Here is a 19,850-nt window from a genome sequence, read left to right as displayed (position 1 = left end):
TTTCTTTCAAAAACAAGGAAATGGCTAAGTGAGCCCAAACTTTTGAACGGTAGTGTATATTATAAGCTCATAGAAAGTAACACATGTGTTATCCTTTCTATGCGCTTATAATGTAAACTCCAGCGCGAAAGGTACTGTTTACTTGATCATGTCAACACGATGTAACAGCATTTTAGAGCATTTAAAAAAAAATAGTTTTTATCCCTCTCCCCCAGTTAACATAAACTGTTTTGCTTTATTTCCCATGGGATTCACCTGAGTACTCCCTAGTGGCTGGAATACAACTGTAATAAGCCCCTTACAACACCAGTATCACCAGCAGTACATTTACCTTTAATTTCCATAACTTCTAATCTACATTTGTTTGGTTACGGTATTTTCCGTTAATAATAATGATATATTGAATGCATTACAGTCTTCCTGTTGTCAATGTAGAAGTGGACACGTTGTTTGTAGAGCGCACAACCTAGGCTACACATGTTTATTTCATTCCATTTACAAGTTGTCAATTTATTCATTGTCTTTTGTTTGGAGTGATCCTGTCAATCTTGAGTAAGGACACGCACTTAATTACGTATAGAACTAGGCCTAGGCTACCTGGCCTGCTCGGAAATGTAGGCTTATAAATGTGCCCATTTGGGGATCTGATACCATTTCTCATTGTCTTAACTCACCATCACTGTGGAAATTCTCAAACTAATTTTTCTTTGACTCAAACAGTAAGTAAACAGTATTTTTTCACATCCATTGAGATTGTCAATAGATCCTCAACGTCGCCTATTTGAAAAATATTTCCATCTCCCTCCCTTTCGATAACCACTCAGCATGAAATGAAAAAAAATGTCATGCTCTGGTCGGGTGGAAACGTCATAAAATAGGCCTACCTGATTACGTCTTATCCCTTGCACAAAAAGTCTATAGCGGTGTCTCTCTGTCTGGAGCTCATTGGCACAGGAAACTCTGAGGGCCCAGAATATTTGATACAATGTTGCAAGTTTGTTAGCACCAGCTTCTGGCTGACCAAGTTAATGGTTGATACAATGTTTCAAGTTACTTACAGACAGGCCATGCGTAGCCAATGTGGTTTATAGGATTTTTATTTTTATCAGGATATTTTCTACCTGCGGGCTGCAAGTTTATATTTATTGGCTTTATGTAGCCAATTTTTACCCTTTGGCAATGGCAATAGAAGTTACTTTTAGATTTGTATAATTTTCATCTAGATAGTTTTGATTAACCACATGACATTGACTTTGAGATAGGAAGACCTTTTTATAAATAAAATGAAACCGTTCCATGAAAATGTGCATATGAAAATCATAACTGTCATGCAGATCAGTAGAAATGGTACGATAACTTGGCACTCCGAATGGAAAAGGATGCCGACCACGCCTATTACTGGAACTTAAGGAGTTTAAAGGCAGAATCTGCAAAGTCCAGCAGCAGCGGGCAGCAGGAGGAGGAGGAGGATCGGAAACAGTTTTTTTTTCTGGTTAGGCTATATCGATCTCTGGCTCCCTCTTTAGTAATTTGTCCTCACACGCACATGCGCTCAAGTGCACACACACATTTTGAGGCAGTGGGAGGTGAACCCTGGTGTTAGTCTATGGTGTAAATGTGCAATATACTTCTCATTTTAGAACGGATCTCACCAGGAGTATATAGGCTCTTTAAGCAAGATAGAAAATGTGTGTGTATGTGTCTGCGAGTCACTGTGAGAATACAGAGAACTCTGTGATGCATCACAGTCTGCAACAACATGCTGAAAGGCTTGATGGGAGTGTGTGCGTGGGAGCCTGTAGCACCACTCTCAGGGACAGAAGGAGGGTGGGGGGTGATGGAGAGAGAGATATGAAGAGAAGGTGGATAGAGGGAGAGAGTGGTTGGTATAGTGGGTAGAGGGAGAGGTAGAAACAGAAAAGGGAAGATAGAAATGGATAGATGCTAATGTTAAAGAGGGGAGAGGAATGAGAAGTTGATGTAGAGAGCAAAGGATTGTATGTGAGAGTAGGAGGTGCAGAGAGAGAGAGAGAGAGAGAACCCATTTGTAGCCCTGCCATGGCTGTTAGATAACACCAAACTGCCTGGCTCTAAATAGCACAACAGAGGGCTTCTCTTTGGTTTAACTAACTATTCCCACTATACCTTCCTCTATCCCTCTGCGCCCCTCACCTCCCTCGTTCCCTCCCTCTGTGCTCCTGTGGCCCTCTCTTTTTTCCTTCTTTGCCCTTTCCCTCTATTATTTCCCTCCCTCTATCCCTCCCACTGTCCCTCTGTGCCCATCTTCTCCCTCTATCCCTCCCTCAATCCCTCTGTGCCTGTGTCCTCCCTCTCTCTATCACTAAACGCGACTGTGGCCCTCTCCCTTTTTCACTCTCTCTCTGCCTCTCACGCACACACGATTATCCCTTCATCTTTTACCTCTAGCCATGGGCTGTCCACCAACCAGCTTTAAGCCTCTTAGAGGACAGAGTCAAAGAGCACCGCACCCCTGCAACCCCCCAAAATATACACATACACATAGAGGCGACGAACACCACACATACACTGCATGCATGCACACACAGGCATTCTCTCTCTCTCTCTCTCTCTCTCTCTCTCTCATGTGGCTGAATTATCTTAAGTGTATCCACTGCTTTACACTTTCAAAATTCCACTCGCAAAATACTATTCAGTTTTACACAGCCAATTTCTATCAGGGTGGTTAATTGAGAACCAAATTACATTCAGAATAATGTGGTGTTGTGATATGCTTCACCTGTTGTGTGACAACAGTTTATGTAAAGTTTTGTCCCCCTGTACTGACTGGTTTCAGCCTACTTGTTATGTGACAGTGTGTTGCGTCATTTCCTGCCTCCCCAGATCCTGCTGTTCCCCATCCAGGAAGCTGCCCAGTCGGGACGGTTCTCTGTGTCTCTGAGCGGGGAGCTGACCATCACAGATGTCCACAGTGAGGACTCGGGATACTACATCTGTCAGGCTATCTCTGTAGCTGGGAGCATCCTCACCAAGGCCCTGCTGGAGGTCGAGAGTGGTGAGTGTCTGTGGGAGGAACACAAACTCTAGAGGGCTTCACAGATTCACATATACCCGAGACCTGATCTGGGACCCAAGCGGGTCCGAATCCACATATACCCGTGGGGCAGCAAGTAGCGTAGTGGTTAAAGTGTTGGGCCAATAACCAAAAGGTTGCTGGATTGAATCCCAGAGCTGACAAGGTAAAAATCTTGTCGTTCTGCCCCTGAACAAGGCAGTTAACCCACTAGAGACAGAGAGAGACATTTTATAATTTATGCAGCTGCTCTTGCTTTTCAAGAGAGAAGAGCGTGGCGTGTGTAGCTTGTTGTTGGCCAATCATAGAGTTCCTTCGGGAAGTATTCTGATGCCTTGAATTTTCCACATTTTGTTATAGCCATATTCTAGCCCTAACCCTAACCCTATAATGACAAAGCAAAAACATTTTATTTTTTTTGCTAATTTAAAACTGATATTTCACATGTACACAAATACTCAGACCCTTTACTCAGTACTTTGTTGAAGCACCTTTGGCAGCGATTACATCATTGAGTCTTTTTGGGTATGACGCTACAAGTTTTGCACACCTGTATTTGGGAAGTTTCTCCCATTCTTCTCTGCAGATCCTCTCAAGCTCTGTCAGGTTGGATGGGGAGCGTTGCAGCACAGCTATATTCAGGTCTCTCCAGAGATGTTCGATTGGGTTCAAGTCCAGGCTCTGGCTGGGCTGCTCAAGGACAATCAGAGACTTGTTCCGAAGCCACTCCTGCATTGTCTTGGCTGTATGCTTAGAGTCATTGTCCTGTTGGAAGGGGAACCTTCACCCCAGTCTGAAGTCCTGAGCGCTCTGAGACAGGTTTTGGTGGAGTGCTGCAGGGATAGTTGTCCTTCTGGAAGGTTCTTCCATCTCCACAGAGGAACTCTAGAGCTCTGTCAGAGTGACCATCGGGTTCTTAGTCACCTCCCTGACCAAGCCCTTAGCCCCCGATTGCTCGGTTTGGCTGAGCGGCCAGCTCTAGTAAGAGTCTTGGTGGTTCCAAACTTCTTCCATTTAAGAATGATGGAGGCCACTGTGTTCCTGGGGACCTTCAATGCTGCAGAATTTATTTGGTACCCTTCTCCAGATCTGTGCCTCGACATAATCCTGTCTCGGAGCTCTTCGGACAATTCCTTCAACATCATGGCTTGGTGTTTGCTCTGACATGCACTGTCAACTGTGGGACATATATAGACAGGTGTGTGCCTTTCCAAATCATGTCCAATCAATTGAATTTACCACAGGTGGACTCCAATCAAGTTGTAGAAACATCTCAAGGATGATCAATGGAAACAGGATACACCTGAGCTCAATTTCAAGTTTCATAGCAATACTTATGTGAATAAGGTATGTGTTTGTTTTTTTTTTATATACGTTTGTAAAACATTCTAAAAACCTCTTTAAACTTCATAGTTATGGGGTATTGTGTGTAGATTGCTGAAAATATATATATATTTATTCTATTTTAGGATAAGGCTGTAACATAACAAAATGTGGAGAAGTCAAGGGCTCTGAATACTTTCCAAAGGCACTGTAAATAATCAGTGGCAATAGGCTACAGAAATAGAGCCTCACTCCATGTGTGGCAAAAGTTAGGAGATACTGTATCTAATCAATGGAAGATGGAATTAAAATGACAGAATTAAAAGTTAAAGGAAAAGGATAGTCTACAATGACCAATAGCCAAAAGGGAGTCAGGCTGCTACTTAATATTCTGAATGGAGTTGTTGTTGTTTCTAACAGTAGGATGAGAAAGTGCATGCACTGCAGCCTCAGTTAGCCTAGCTAGCTAACGTTAGCTAGCTTAACTAGCTTCTCCTGGTTTGAAGCAGTCAAGACAGGTACTAAGTAATCCGCTTCTCCTGGATTGATGCAGTTAAGACAGGTACTGCATAATCATTTTTGATGAAAAAACTTTGGCAGCTATGGCAGCAAGTCGAGTTGGTTAGTTGCTGCTGTCTCTCCCACCCTCCTCCCCATGCCACTCGCTCACAGAATGGCCCTTCTCCCATGCCTGCTAGAGCGGCACCTCTCTCCCTCCTCTCGAGTTTTATCAGCTTTAGTTAATAAAGTAGCTGAAAAATGTTCCTTTCTGTTGCTTTCCTCACTCGGACCGGGTCTGGATCCAACCAGGTCTATACGGAAAGGGTCTAGTTGTCCTCGGGTCCATTCAGAACAGGTCTCTATAATTAAAAAATGTATGCCTATCGGGTCCGGAAGGGTGAGGGGGGGTCTGTACAGTACTCCAGCACTTTAGATTTGAAATGATACAATGACTATGAGGTTAAAGTGCAGATGTGGATGCTACCATGAATCCTTAATGAATCAAGGAATAATGATGAGTGAGAAAGTTACAGACGCTGTCATGGCCGTTGAAAGAACTGGACCAAGGTGCAGCGTGGTGAGCGTAGATATTATTTTATTTAGAAAAGACACAAAACAAGAAACACTACAAAACAAACCGTGAAGCTAAAGGCTATGTGCCATAAACAAAGTCATCTTCCCACAAAGACAGGTGGGAAAAGGGCTACCTAAGTATGGTTCTCAATCAGAGACAACGATAGACAGCTGTCCCTGATTGAGAACCCTAACCGGCCAAAACATAGAAATACAAATAATAGAACATAGAATTATCCACCCCAAATCACACCCCGACCAAACCAAAGAGAGACATAAAAAGGATCTCTAAGGTCAGGGCGTGACAGTATCCCCCCCCCCCCCCCCCCCCCCAAAGGTCTGGGTGGGCATCTATCCGCGGTGGCAGCTCAGGTGCTGGACGCAGACCCCGCTCCACCACTGGCTCACCCCACTTTGGTGGCACCTCGCTGCGGGCCCAGGACTGGGCACCCTCGCTGGAGGCTCCGGACTGGAGGCCCCGGACTGGAGACCGTCTCTGGAGGCTCCGGACTGGAGACCGTCTCTGGAGGCTCCGGACTGGAGACCGTCTCTGGAGGCTCCGGACTGAAGGACGTCGCTGGAGGCTCCGGACTGAAGGACGTGGCTGGAGGCCCCGGACTGGAGACTGTCGCTGGAGGCTCCGGATTGGAGGCCGTCGTTGGAGGCTCGGACTGAAGGACGTCGCTGGAGGCTCCGGAATGGAGACCGTCGCTGGAGGCTCCGGGCTGAAGGACGTCGCTGGGGCCTCCGGACTGGACGCTTCGTGCCATGGATCATCACTGGAGGCTTCTTGCCATGGATCATCACTGGAGGCTTCGTGCCATGGATCATCACTGGAGGCTTCGGGCCATTGATCATAACTGGAGGCTTCTTGCCATGGATCATCACTGGAGGCTTCATGCTATGGATCATCACTGGAGGCTGCTTGCCATGGATCATCCCTGGAGGCTTCGTGCCATGGATCATCACTGGAGGCTTCGTGCCATGCATCATCACTGGAGGCGTTGTGCCATGGATCATCACTGGAGGCTTCGTGCCATGGATCATCACTGGAGGCTTCGTGCCATGGATCATCACTGGAGGCTTCGTGCCATGGATCATCACTGGAGGCTTCGGGCCATGGATCATCACTGGAGGCTTCTTGCCATGGATCATCACTGGAGGCTTCGTGCCATGGATCATCACTGGAGGCTTCTTGCCATGGATCACTGGAGTGGAGAGACACACAGGAGGCCTGGCTCTGGGAGCAGGCACAAGACTCACCAGGCTGGGGAGACATACAGGAGGCTTAGTTCTTGGCAGAGGCACCGGATACACTGGGCCGTGGAGGCGCACTGGCGGTCTCGAGCGCAGTGCTGGCACAACCCATTCTGGCTGGATGCTCACCTTAGCCCGGCAGATGCAGGGAGCTGGAATGTAGCGCACCGGGTTAAGAATGAGTACTGGAGACACCGTGCGCTCCACCGCATAACACGGTGCCTGACCAGTGCGATGCTCGCCACGGTAAGCAAGAGGAGTTGGCTCAGGTCTCCAACCTGACTCAGCCAATCTCCTCGTGTGCCTCCCCCAAAAAAATTTGGGGAGTGGCCTCCCGGTCTTTAGTGCCAGCCGTGACCCTGTGTAATCCTGGGCCCTCTTTCTCACTGCCTCCGCCTTCCTCTCTGCTTCCAGCTGCTCCCACGGCAGGCGATCCTTTCCCGCCAGGATCTCCTCCCATGTCCAGGATCCCTTGCCATTTAGGATGTCCACCCATGTCCAGTCCTCCTGAACACGCTGCTTGGTCAGTTTGTGGTGGTGGGAAGTTCTGCCACGGTTGTTTTCTCATTTGTTGTTTTGTTGGCTTTATTTTTTATAATAAAAGAACATTTACGCTCACCACACTGAAACCTTGGTCCACTTCCTTCAACAGCCGTGATAGACGCACAAATATCCTACCCCTTATAAAAAATTCTAACCTCCCCTGTTATAGTAATGGTGAGAGGTTAGCATGTATTTGGGGTATGATATGTGCATCATTATTGACGATTCATTTAGAACCATCCGTTATCACGGTAGCATCCACATTACTAGAGACATGTTTAGAAACATATTATATTATTTTTCACCATAAAAGTGTCCTCAAAATGACACAATGCATAACTTTCCATACATATCTATTGGGTACAAAATAATCTGAAACACATCCTTAAACAAAAAGCAAATGCATCCAACAAGTTTGTAGAGTCACAAGCTTGATATAATCATTGCGTGTTAGGAATATTGGACCAAATAATAAACTTTCTACTATTTTAATACACATAAGTTAATTTGTTCCAATACCTTTGGTCCATTAATATAGGGGGACTATGTACAAAAACGGTTCACCCGATATGAATGAAAATACCCTCAAATTAAAGCGGACAGTCCGCACTATAACCGTATTGTTATTGTAATAACCAAAATAACAAAACATTTGTCACTGTCCCAATACTTTTGGAGCTTACTGTATATCAGTCCCTCCAGGATTCCGCAATTCTGCGATCGCATGTTTTTTGGTAAAATCAACAAATCCATGCATATTATGCAAGGCCTTGCAAATTTGACCAATCAATGCACTATTTCCGCATAAAGCAGTCAAATCATTACATTTACATTTTACATTTTTGTAATTTAGCAGAAACTCTTGTCCAGGGCAACTTTCAGTAAGTGCATTCATCAGTTATGCATTAGGGTGCTTTGGGATGAAAAACGTTCCCGTTTTAAACAAGATATTTTGTCACGAAAAGATGCTTGACTATGCATATAATTGACAGCCTTGGAAAGAAAACACCCTGACGATTCCAAAACTGCAAAGATATTGTCTGTGAGTGCCACAGAACTGATGTTACAGGCAAAACCCAGATAAAAATCCAATCAGGAAGTGCCGCATTTTTTGAAACCGCCTCATGCCAATGACTCCTTATATGGCTGTGAATGAGCTACGAATGAGCTTATGTTTTCCACGTATTCCCCAAGGTGTCTACAGCATTGTGATGTCTTTTTGCGCATTTCCATTGAAGAATAGCCGTAAGGGACCATATATAGCAAGTGGTCACATGGTGTCTCCCGCAGAAAATCTTGCGTAAAATACTGAGGTAGCCATTTTTCCAATCGCTTCTTATGAGAAACCAATTGCCTCGACGGATATATTATCGAATAGATATGTTAAAAACACCCTGAGGATGGATCCTAAACAACGTTTGCCGTATTTCTGTCGATATTATGGAGTTAATTTTGAAAAATGTTTGGCGTTGTAGTGGTAGCATTTTCCGGTCGATTTCTCAGCCAAGCATGATGAACAAACAGGAGCTATTTCGCCTACAAAAATAATATTTTTGGAAAAAAGGAAAATTTGCTATCTAACTGGGAGTCTCCTGAGTGAAAGCATCCAAAGTTCCTCAAAGGTAAATGTGGGACAACCAAATGTCTCAATCATAGTAAGTACATTTTTCCTCAATAAAGTAGCTATCAGCAAAGTCAGTGCTAGTGGCGGGGAGTCAACTGCGAGTGTTAGGAGTGGGTACTGTGCGATTATTTAAGATACTCTTTGAAGAGCTAGGGTTGTGTTTTTTGGAAGATGGGCAGGGACTCTGCTGTCCTAGCTTCAGAGGGAAGCTGATTCCATTAGGGTCCCAGGACAGAGAAGAGCTTTGACTGGGCCGAGCGGCAGGTGCCCTCCCGTAGGAATGGGAGGGCCAAGAGACCAGAGTTGGCAAATCATATCAATATTATCACATAAAACTGACCCATCACCACAGTACAAAAAGAGGGCTCACAATTTCATCCAATCACTGCACATTTACAGCATAATATGGTTCAACCAAGCCACACGTCAACAAACGTTTTCCCTCGTCAGAGCATTTTCAGGACAAATTTGACAAAATCAGGGCATATTAACATGCAAAATGTCAGATACTGTATATGGTTGCAAAGGGAGATATAGGTTTGCAAACTTTCTAAGTTTACCAGTAAACTGCCAGAATTTTGGTATCTTTCAAGAATTTTCTGTAATCTATCACAAGACATCTAGTGGCCCTTTTGGGTACTTTAGATTATTACAGGTGTCTGTAATTAGTTCTGGCCCTCTGTGTGGCCTTATCAATGTAAAATATATTAGATAATTAAATAAGATGATTTTAAAATAAACCAAAAAGCATTATCCTAAATATAAACCATCAACTTAATGAATACCTTTGGTGTTTAATATGAGTTTTCCAGCATGAAAAATCCTTTATTATTGTCAATATGTATTTGTTGTCAATGTTTTGGTGTCAAACTGAGGGCAGTTGTGAATAAAAGTCAATATTTGGAAGAGTTGCAGAGTTAATTGTTTCATTACTTAGGCTATTTTCTCATTAACCATGTGGTCTATCTACTAGAAACTCATGGACAAATGTACACAGATATAAAAAATGAATACTATATATGAATATTTTTTTGTTAAAGTTATTAGAGTATAAATTACCAAATTTACAATAGATTGCCATATATTTTTTGTTAATTAACACATTTACTGAAGATTCTCGGGACTTGGTAAATTACCAGTAGCTTTGCAACCCTAGTCAGAATTTCCAAGAAGCATTTCCACGAGCATTTTTTTTCAAATATCCCAAGAAATCACCAGGAAATCCTGTAGGGATGATATACATTGATATATATTGTATATCATGATATACGTGATATATATTGTATATTGTTCATACACAAAAGTCTGGGACAGACACACACATGCTAAACACACACACAAATCAGGAAATCATGGCATGTTTTAATCTCCCACCTGCCTGAACATTGTCGTTAAAGAATGGATTCTCACCATCCCATAAATTCAGAGGCCTACAAAATAGTTGTTTGCACCGTCACAGCTTCTTAGTGTGTGTGTGTTTCAGTTTGTTTGCGTTTGTATGTGTATGTATGCGTCAGAGGCTGATGGGAGGACCTATTGGAGGGCTCCTTGTAATGGCTGGAATGGAATTAATGGAACCGAGTCAAACGTGGTTTCCACATGTTTGTGTTTGATACCGTTACATTTATTCCATTCGAGCCATTACAATTAGCCCATCCTCCTATAGCTCCTCCCACCAGCCTCCACTGGTGTGTGTGTGCATGCGTGTGTGTGCTTGTGCATTCCTGTGTGAGTGAGTGTGTGCCAGTTTGTGTGTCTATGAAAGCTAATCTGTAAGGACAGAAACCTAGTGTGAGTTTCCCTGGAGTTAGTGATCCCTAGGGGGTTATCAACTATCACACACACAGCCAATAACCAATATCCTAAACCCAACCCAGGGCCTTCCTCGTACAAACCCACATTCATATCCCATTACCATCTAACACTTTGGATGCATCCTAAATGGCACTGTATTTGTTTTATAGTGCACTACATTTGAGCAGAGCCCTAGGTCAAATGTAGTGCACTATAAAGGCAAAAGGGTGCCATTTGGGAATTAGTATATTTCCGACTACCTAATTATCATTTTTTATGCTGACATATGTCATGGACTGCTGTTTTAGCCAATGGACTAGACCCCCAGTAACCCCCATCCCACCCCCGCCTCCCCCTCACCCTCCATCACTTCCTTCACAATTGTACCTGTTAGATCTACCCCCCCCTTTTTTGAAAATTCTGTTAAAAATCGCGCAACTTTTCAGCGTCCTGCTACTCATGCCAGGAATATAGTATATGCATATGATTAGTATGTGTGGATAGAAAACACTCTGAAGTTTATAAAACTGGTTAAATCACGGCTGTGACTATAACAGAGCGTGTGTTTCATTGAAAAACGCAAGAAAAACTGCTCTCTGAAAGCAAAAAATAATTTCCATAAGTCACTTCCACCAGTTGTTAAAGGACAACAGAATTTAATGGGAATTTGCCTGCACCGTCTACAAATTCCGCACGATGGCGCCATTGTACTAATTTTCAATCGAATTAATTGTTGGAAAATCCATCTGTCTGACCCCAAGTTCTCCAGTCTTCACCCGGATGCAGTTCAGAGAGAGATCAGATTGCATTGTTTTTGAAGTGAGGACCTATTGAAGAGACATCGCCCTGTAATCGTTTTGATAGATTATAAACGTTTACTAATACCTAAAGTTGGATTACAAAAGGATTTCGAAGTGTTTTGTGAAAGTTTATCGTCGACTTTTTTAATTTTAAAAAATTACGCAGCGTTTAAAAACGATGAATTTTTCTGAATGACACTACTTCTATACAAAGCTATTTTGGGTATATATGGACCGATTTAAACGAAAAAAAGACCCAATAGTGATGTTTATGGGGCATATAGGAGTGCCAAGAAAGAAGCTCGTCTAAGGTAATGAATGTTTTATATTTTATTTCTGCGTTTTGGGTAGCGCCGTCTATCGCAAAATCTGTTGTTTACGTGTCGAGCTGGCATTTTGGGGGGTGCATGCTATCAGATAATAGCTTCTGATGCTTTCGCCGAAAAGCATTTTAAAAATCTGACTTGCTGGCTAGGTTCACAACGAGTGTAGCTTTAATTTAATACCCTGCTTGTGAATTTTGATCAAGGTTTGAGTTTTAACGAGTACATTTAGCATTTAGCGTAGCGCATTTGCATTTCCAGGTGCCTACTTGGGACATGTGCGTCTCAAGTAGATTCAAGAAGTTAAACCCAAATCAATTAAAGATTCTTCAAAGCCATCAAACATGAAACATTGTCGCCCCCCCCAGTTCCCCAAATGAACAAACAGCAGGAGGTAACGCGAGACGTAATCAAAAAGCACAAGTCGGAATGGCGCTATGCAAATTAACTTTGCCGGGAACACATGCTCCCATCGTCCCGCCGTGCCATTTAGGGAAGGGGATAAACTGTTGTTTAGATGCATTTGTGCTCCGTGTTTGCCTCAAAGCACTGTACCTTAGCTAGAATATTGTAGCTTAGCATACAGACAACAACCTAAGTGTACATTATGCTTACAGCTCAATGGTAAATATTTTTTTCACATTTTCCCTTTGTCATAGTTCAGCCATCGTGTTTGAGTTCATAAACCAACAATATCACTAGCTATGGCTCCAGCAAAAAAAGGAATTTGTCTCATGATGATACAATAAGTCTGTAGTTTTGATATACATTTTGAGGTACATTTTGTGTTAATGATTTCTTTTGGCGACATTGTCTGGGGTACAATCAATCAAAACGCACAATTTAAAAAACTTTTAAAAATTATACAGTGCCTTGCGAAAGTATTCGGCCCCCTTGAACTTTGCGACCTTTTGCCACATTTCAGGCTTCAAACATAAAGATCTAAAACTGTATTTTTTTGTGAAGAATCAACAACAAGTGGGACACAATCATGAAGTGGAACGACATTTATTGGATATTTCAAACTTTTTTAACAAATCAAAAACTGAAAAATTGGGCGTGCAAAATTATTCAGCCCCTTTACTTTCAGTGCAGCAAACTCTCTCCAGAAGTTCAGTGAGGATCTCTGAATGATCCAATGTTGACCTAAATGACTAATGATGATAAATACAATCCACCTGTGTGTAATCAAGTCTCTGTATAAATGCACCTGCACTGTGATAGTCTCAGAGGTCCGTTAAAAGCGCAGAGAGCATCATGAAGAACAAGGAACACACCAGGCAGGTCCGAGATACTGTTGTGAAGAAGTTTAAAGCCGGATTTGGATACAAAAAGATTTCCCAAGCTTTAAACATCCCAAGGAGCACTGTGCAAGCGATAATATTGAAATGGAAGGAGTATCAGACCACTGCAAATCTACCAAGACCTGGCCGTCCCTCTAAACTTTCAGCTCATACAAGGAGAAGACTGATCAGAGATGCAGCCAAGAGGCCCATGATCACTCTGGATGAACTGCAGAGATCTACAGCTGAGGTGGGAGACTCTGTCCGTAGGACAACAATCAGTTGTCAAACCAAAATTGAACTTTTTGGCAACAATGCAAAACGTTATGTTTGGCGTAAAAGCAACACAGCTGAGCACACCATCCCCACTGTCAAACATGGTGGTGGCAGCATCATGGTTTGGGCCTGCTTTTCTTCAGCAGGGACAGGGAAGATGGTTAAAATTGATGGGAAGATGGATGGAGCCAAATACAGGACCATTCTGGAAGAAAACCTGATGGAGTCTGCAAAAGACCTGAGACTGGGACGGAGATTTGTCTTCCAACAAGACAATGATCCAAAACATAAAGCAAAATCTACAATGGAATGGTTCAAAAATAAACATATCCAGGTGTTAGAATGGCCAAGTCAAAGTCCAGACCTGAATCCAATCGAGAATCTGTGGAAAGAACTGAAAACTGCTGTTCACAAATGCTCTCCATCCAACCTCACAGAGCTCGAGCTGTTTTGCAAGGAGGAATGGGAAAACATTTCAGTCTCTCGATGTGCAAAACTGATAGAGACATACCCCAAGCGACTTACAGCTGTAATCGCAGCAAAAGGTGGCGCTACAAAGTGTTAACTTAAGGGGGCTGAATAATTTTGCACGCCCAATTTTTCAGTTTTTGATTTGTTAAAAAAGTTTGAAATATCCAATAAATGTCGTTCCACTTCATGATTGTGTCCCACTTGTTGTTGATTCTTCACAAAAAAATACAGTTTTATATCTTTATGTTTGAAGCCTGAAATGTGGCAAAAGGTCGCAAAGTTCAAGGGGGCCGAATACTTTCGCAAGGCACTGTATATGACTAAATGTCATTGAGCAGACTTCATGTCAATAGACTACACACTGAAAGTGAGGTACAGTGGTACTTAGGTGACGTTGAAACTGTATGTTTTTCTGTAAGATGTCAGCACACACACAGTAATGTTTACGTGATGGTGTACACACAGACGTACAGAGTTGGCATAGACAGACACACATATGTCCATTGGCTTGCTTCTGTTTGCAGGGCAATGGTGGTTTAGTGAGCCTATAGCCAGGTCCTGTGCTTCACTACAGGATGGACAGTCTATGGAGGGATGGGATTTAGTGCCAAGGGGCAAGGCGTACACTATTGACGTAAACTGCATACTGTACTACTTATGTTCTATATTACTCAATAAGAGTCAATGCAGAGAGTGCCAATCCAATTAAAACGATAATTATACTGTTCATCTGTGGACACTGTTCACTATTCAGGCACAGGCCCACACACACAAACACTCCGCTCCTCCTTCCCATATTTCAGCCTCTATGAAGGTAGATTGACATGTATCCACTTACGCCATACGGCTATTTAGCACACAAACAAAGCCACATAGTACCAATGCCACACCAGTACCAACTCCTCTGTAAACTGGTCATCTCTGTATACCCGTCGCAAGACCCACTGATTGATGCTTATTTATAAAACCCTCCTAGGCCCCCCCTTCCCCTATCTGAGATATCTACTGCAGACCTTATCCTCCACATACAACACCTGTTCTGCCAGTCACAGTCTGTTAAAGGTCCCGAAATCACATACATCCCAGGGTCGCTCCTCTTTCCAGTTCGCTGCAGCTAGCGACTGGAACGAGCTGCAACAAACACTCAAACTGGACAGTTTTATCTCAATATCTTCATTCAAAGACTCAATCATGGACACTCTTACTGACAGTTGTGGCTGCTTTTCGTGATGTATTGTTGTCTGTACCTTCTTGACCTTTGTACTGTTGTCTGTGCCCAATAATGTTTGTATCATGTTTTGTGCTGCTACCATGTTGTGTTGCTACAATGTTGTTGTCTCTACCATGCTGTGTTGTCATGTGTTGCTGCCTTGCTATGTGTTCTTAGGTCTCTCTTTATGTGGTGTTGTGTTGTCTCTCTTGTCGTGATGTGTGTTTTGTCCTATATTTATATATATATATATATTATTATTATTATATTAATTGTTTTATCCCCTGTCCCCGCAGGAGGCCTTTAGCCTTTTGGTAGGCCATCATTGTAAATAAGAATTTGTTCTTAACTGACTTGCCTAGTTAAATAAAGGTTAAATAAATAAATAAAATAAATAGTATGTGATGTGGCAAATGCAGGAACTATGTCCACAATCCTGGTGGTATGTTGTGAATTATTATGTTTCCTTTCCCATATGTTATTTCATAAAAGTATCCCCTTGGCCTCTTGGAATAGAGTCCAATATCTCAAACCCAATTTCAGCATGTACTGTCCAACGTCCTTGGTTTTACCATTAGAACTTTTAGATGCATTGGAGAGGGAATGGTAAATGCCAAAGTAATTGACTCGTCAATGACTTATTCATGGTCCTCCGCCTCCCTCACGACGCTCGACACAAAAATAGTTTTCCAGGTCTACACAAATTAATATTGAATTATTCAGTGCTACTTTGGCATGTTAAGCCATAACATTGCTGTCTAATGGGAGAAAGCAATATGAAGATGTTTTTGTAAATGTAACCGATCAGCTCGGTTCGGTCTTATGTAGCAACATTTGAAATGGTGTTTTTTACATTGAATAAATGTAGCGACTCAGAGCTAGAAAATGGTATATCACACACTACAGTTGAGGAACAATGGGAAAGTAATTCTGCTTGGAAAACTGACCTTTGAATGTTTTGGTACACCTATTGGAGAGCTCCTCTTTGTCTACACCCATTCAGCATCGTTCACACCCTCTTAAGCTTTAACCCAAACCATCTCTTTAATCCGAGCGTTCTGTCCTAACAACAGCAGTCAAGCACCCAGGCTAACTGGCTAACGTTGGCTAGCTTGCTAGCTACTTCCAGACACAAATGAGAGAACAGCTCACTTTGCCCTAGTAGAGCTGATTAGGCTGTTTTTATGTTATCCAAAGCGCTGGTGACTGCTGGCAACAATTTACGCTTTTTTGCCCAAGTTTACTGACACCGGCCATATTCAACGGGTGTGGAGCGTTCGTAAATTCGTCAGTTATTCTGCACTCTGGCACACTCAGACGAGAGTGCTCTGAAATCGGAGTAAAAAGCCAGAGCAAATTTACCAGCTATATCTATCAACAGTTGTCACAATGACATCATTAACATTCTATTGTAATGGTTACCTGCATAGTGGAATCTTAGCTAACTAGCTAGCTAAACAATGAACCATAATCCCAACTCATGACATTACTACTCTGCATGAATCTGCAGGTAGCTAACCAACCAGTCTCAATGTCAGTTAGCTAACATTAGGCTATAACTATCAAAGTAAATGGCTCTGAGATACAGTATATACAAAAATTATCCAGGTTAGATAGGATTACCTACACATACTGACCAGTTCAAAAAGACAGAAGCGTGCTACATGGCAGACCAATCCGAACTCATCTCTCTGCATGTCCAGCCCACTCATTATCTCAGCCAATCATCGACTTACTCTGAATGAAGTGCTGTGAACACACAAATGTATCGAGTAACCGCAGCCCACAGATTTACATCATCATCGTGGCGTATAGCCTGAAACTATGAGGTTTGTCTAACCTGGTCCTTGGCCAGTTGAGGAAACTTGATTTGGTGGTTTTCTCCTACCATTGTTCAAACAAAACGGAACCCAACAGCTTTTCGGCATCTTAGCTATAAAAGCAGGGTTAGTTATTAACATTAGCTAGTGTGAGTCATCAGGCTACTTATCAGCCTCACAGCAGTCAAGCAATGCATTCCGCCAAGAGTCGTTCACAATCTAGTCCGGTTCCAGCCACAATTAGACCTCGTATTTGTTTGCCTAGCAATTATCAAATGTACATTGTTTAAATCACACATTTACAAGTCTCAGTCAAAATGACAGCTCCAGTAAGCCCCCTATGGTGAACGAGAGGCTCATAGAACCATGACTCTTTCAAGTTTTCAGTTCATCATTTACCGTTAGGGGGTCCTACAGTTATACTGCACTGTAACTGCAGTTCAACTGCAAAATTATTGTAGTAAAAAAAATGGTTATTTTGGAAACAGTATTTGGAGCCTACTGCAGTTATACTGCATTCTAACTCCAGTTACACTCTGACTACAAGGATGTGGCTATCTAGCTAGTATCAACAAGGGCTTTCTACGACCCTGCCAAGCCGCACTGCTCGCTTAACCCAAAAGCCAGCCGCACCAATGTGTCGGAGGAAACATGTCTGTCTGATAGTATGATGGTCAAAGATAAAGAATAAAAAATAAAGTCAAAATAAAACATAATAAAAAGTATGTTTGAATGACACTGAGGGGCAGTGTTTTTACAGCAAATGCCTGTTTGCCTGAGGCTGATGCAGCGCCGGTGTTTGCACACATGCATATACACATACTCTCATTCAAATACACACATGTAAATAGTGCCAGACATGCACTCAAACATATACAGTTGGCATTCTTGTTTTCTGTTTTATTTTGTCTATTTATTTTTCTCATGAGTTCATTTTCTTGTTTTTTTGGTGCATTGGGGGGTTCTTGGGGGTGGGGAATGGAATTAAAATGTTTTATTGGGAGAGGTGACTGTGGGAGTGGTCTCGGATGGTTGAGGGACAGCTATGGGGAACTGTGGGGGGATCGTGGAGGGTTGGCGTCCCCGTTCTTTTTGGCCTTGTGGGAGATCTGTCGACGTGCCCTTGAGCAGGGCGTTGACCCTGGATGCTTCTGTGTGTCGCTCTGAATGGGAGTCTGTTGGATGACTGGTGTGGTGTAGTTGTTGAGCGGCTTCACTGCAAGTATATTGTATGTTTTGGATATTCAATTAAAAAAATACAAAATAAAAATGTACAAAAATCACAGACCAGCTGACGACCGAAGTCACCTTACAGGCGCCCGGCCCACCACAAGGAGTCGCTAGAGTGCAATGGGACAAGGAAATCCCAGCCAGCCAAACCCTCCCCCAACACTGACAATTGTGCGCCGTCTCATGGGTACGGCCGGCTGTGACACAGCCTGGGATTGAAGTGACGCATCAAAGTGACGCGATGCAGTGCCTTAGACCGCTGCGCCACTCGGGAGGCCACTGGATTGGAGTATTTTAACAAGGCTGAGTGACTGGAGGCTTCAAGGTTTCTCCATGCTGCAAATGTTTAGGATACATTAACGTAACATGCCATAACTGTTACGTTAATTAACTATTACGATTAATTTATGTATATTCGTTTTTCTATGATCTCTAAAACAGCTATCTCATGAATATATAGCAATGTGTTTGTATTCTGTAGCTGGTTGGTGGAGGATGGTCCTCCAAGAGAATACACTCAACTACCCTCTCTCGTAACGTATCTCTCTCTCCTTCCCTCCACCACACAGCATCCTCCGACCGAGTCCCACCCATCATCCGCCAAGGACCGGCCAATCAAACGCTGGCGCCGGGCTCCACGGCCCATTTACAGTGCCACGTGATGGGCAACCCTCTGCCCAGCATTCAATGGGAGAAGGATGGCCAGAGGATCCTGGGAGATGAGCGTGTCAGCCTGATGGAGAACGGAATGTTCCAGATCACAAACCTGCAGGTACCTGAAAATAACTTAAATAGAACGTTCCCAATAATTCTTAAGAACATAGAAAGAATGTTCCCAATAATGCTCATGAACGTTGCAAGAATGTTCTCATTGATTCTCTTTCCATCCTCCTTCGTAAATGCCATCACTCCCTGGATATTAGTAAATTAAATTAAACGCTTCACATTTCCTCTCAATGCACTCCAAGTCTCATCATGGCCAATCTTCTGAGCTAATTCTCCTAGGTGATACTAAGCAACCGCATGCAGTCACAACTGAGTGCTGTTTCCAATTCAATCCAATCAACTTCTCAGCCTTAATGGTATTTAGCTTAAATTAATTCATTGTACTATTATGACTCACTGCCAGTCACAGCAATAGGCATAGCAGTGTTGAGATGCCACGGCAAAGCAACCTGTCCATTTGATATATTGATATTTACTCATTGAGCGTCATACAGGTCATAGTAGCCGTCCACTCTAAAACACAACTCAGCAATCTAATTGAGAGGCAGATATTAATATTGGAATACTGGCAGAGTGGCTTTTTTATGGTTTATGGGTGAGTCAGTGATTTAGTGATTGGTGGTCGAGTTTCTGTGGCGTCATAAAGCTTAGCACCTCCTCCCAGCTGCCCACTGCACTGAGGCTAGGTAACACGGTCACCACCGATAAATCCATGATTATCGAAAACTTCAACAAGCCTTTCTCAACGGCTGGCCATGCCTTCCGCCTGGCTACTCCAACCTCGGCCAACAGCTCCCCCCCCCCCCCCCCCCCCGCAGCTACTCGCCCAAGCCTCTCCAGGTTCTCCTTTACCCAAATCCAGATAGCAGATGTTCTGAAAGAGCTGCAAAACCTGGACCCGTACAAATCAGCTGGGCTTGACAATCTGGACCCTCTATTTCTGAAACTATCCGCCGCCATTGTCGCAACCCCTATTACCAGCCTGTTCAACCTCTCTTTCATATCGTCTGAGATCCCCAAGCTGCCGCAGTCATCCCCCTCTTC

At 43.2% G+C, this 19,850-nt stretch overlaps 1 protein-coding gene across 4 annotated transcripts in view; it reads left to right on the top strand.

Annotated features, from left to right (window-relative positions):
• LOC110533520 (roundabout homolog 3) overlaps positions 1-19,850 on the top strand; it is a 242,088-nt gene that overhangs the window by 187,668 nt on the left and 34,570 nt on the right. For all 4 annotated transcript variants that reach the window (XM_036989922.1, XM_036989921.1, XM_036989923.1 and 1 more), the window contains 2 exons: positions 2,863-3,034; positions 18,650-18,852. In XM_036989922.1, coding sequence (XP_036845817.1) covers positions 2,863-3,034; positions 18,650-18,852 — 375 coding nt within the window. The remainder of the gene's footprint in view (positions 1-2,862; positions 3,035-18,649; positions 18,853-19,850) is intronic.

The sequence above is a fragment of the Oncorhynchus mykiss genome, chromosome 10, assembly GCF_013265735.2.
Source record: "Oncorhynchus mykiss isolate Arlee chromosome 10, USDA_OmykA_1.1, whole genome shotgun sequence".
NCBI lineage: Eukaryota > Metazoa > Chordata > Actinopteri > Salmoniformes > Salmonidae > Oncorhynchus > Oncorhynchus mykiss.
This window is presented reverse-complemented; position numbering and strand designations above follow the sequence as displayed.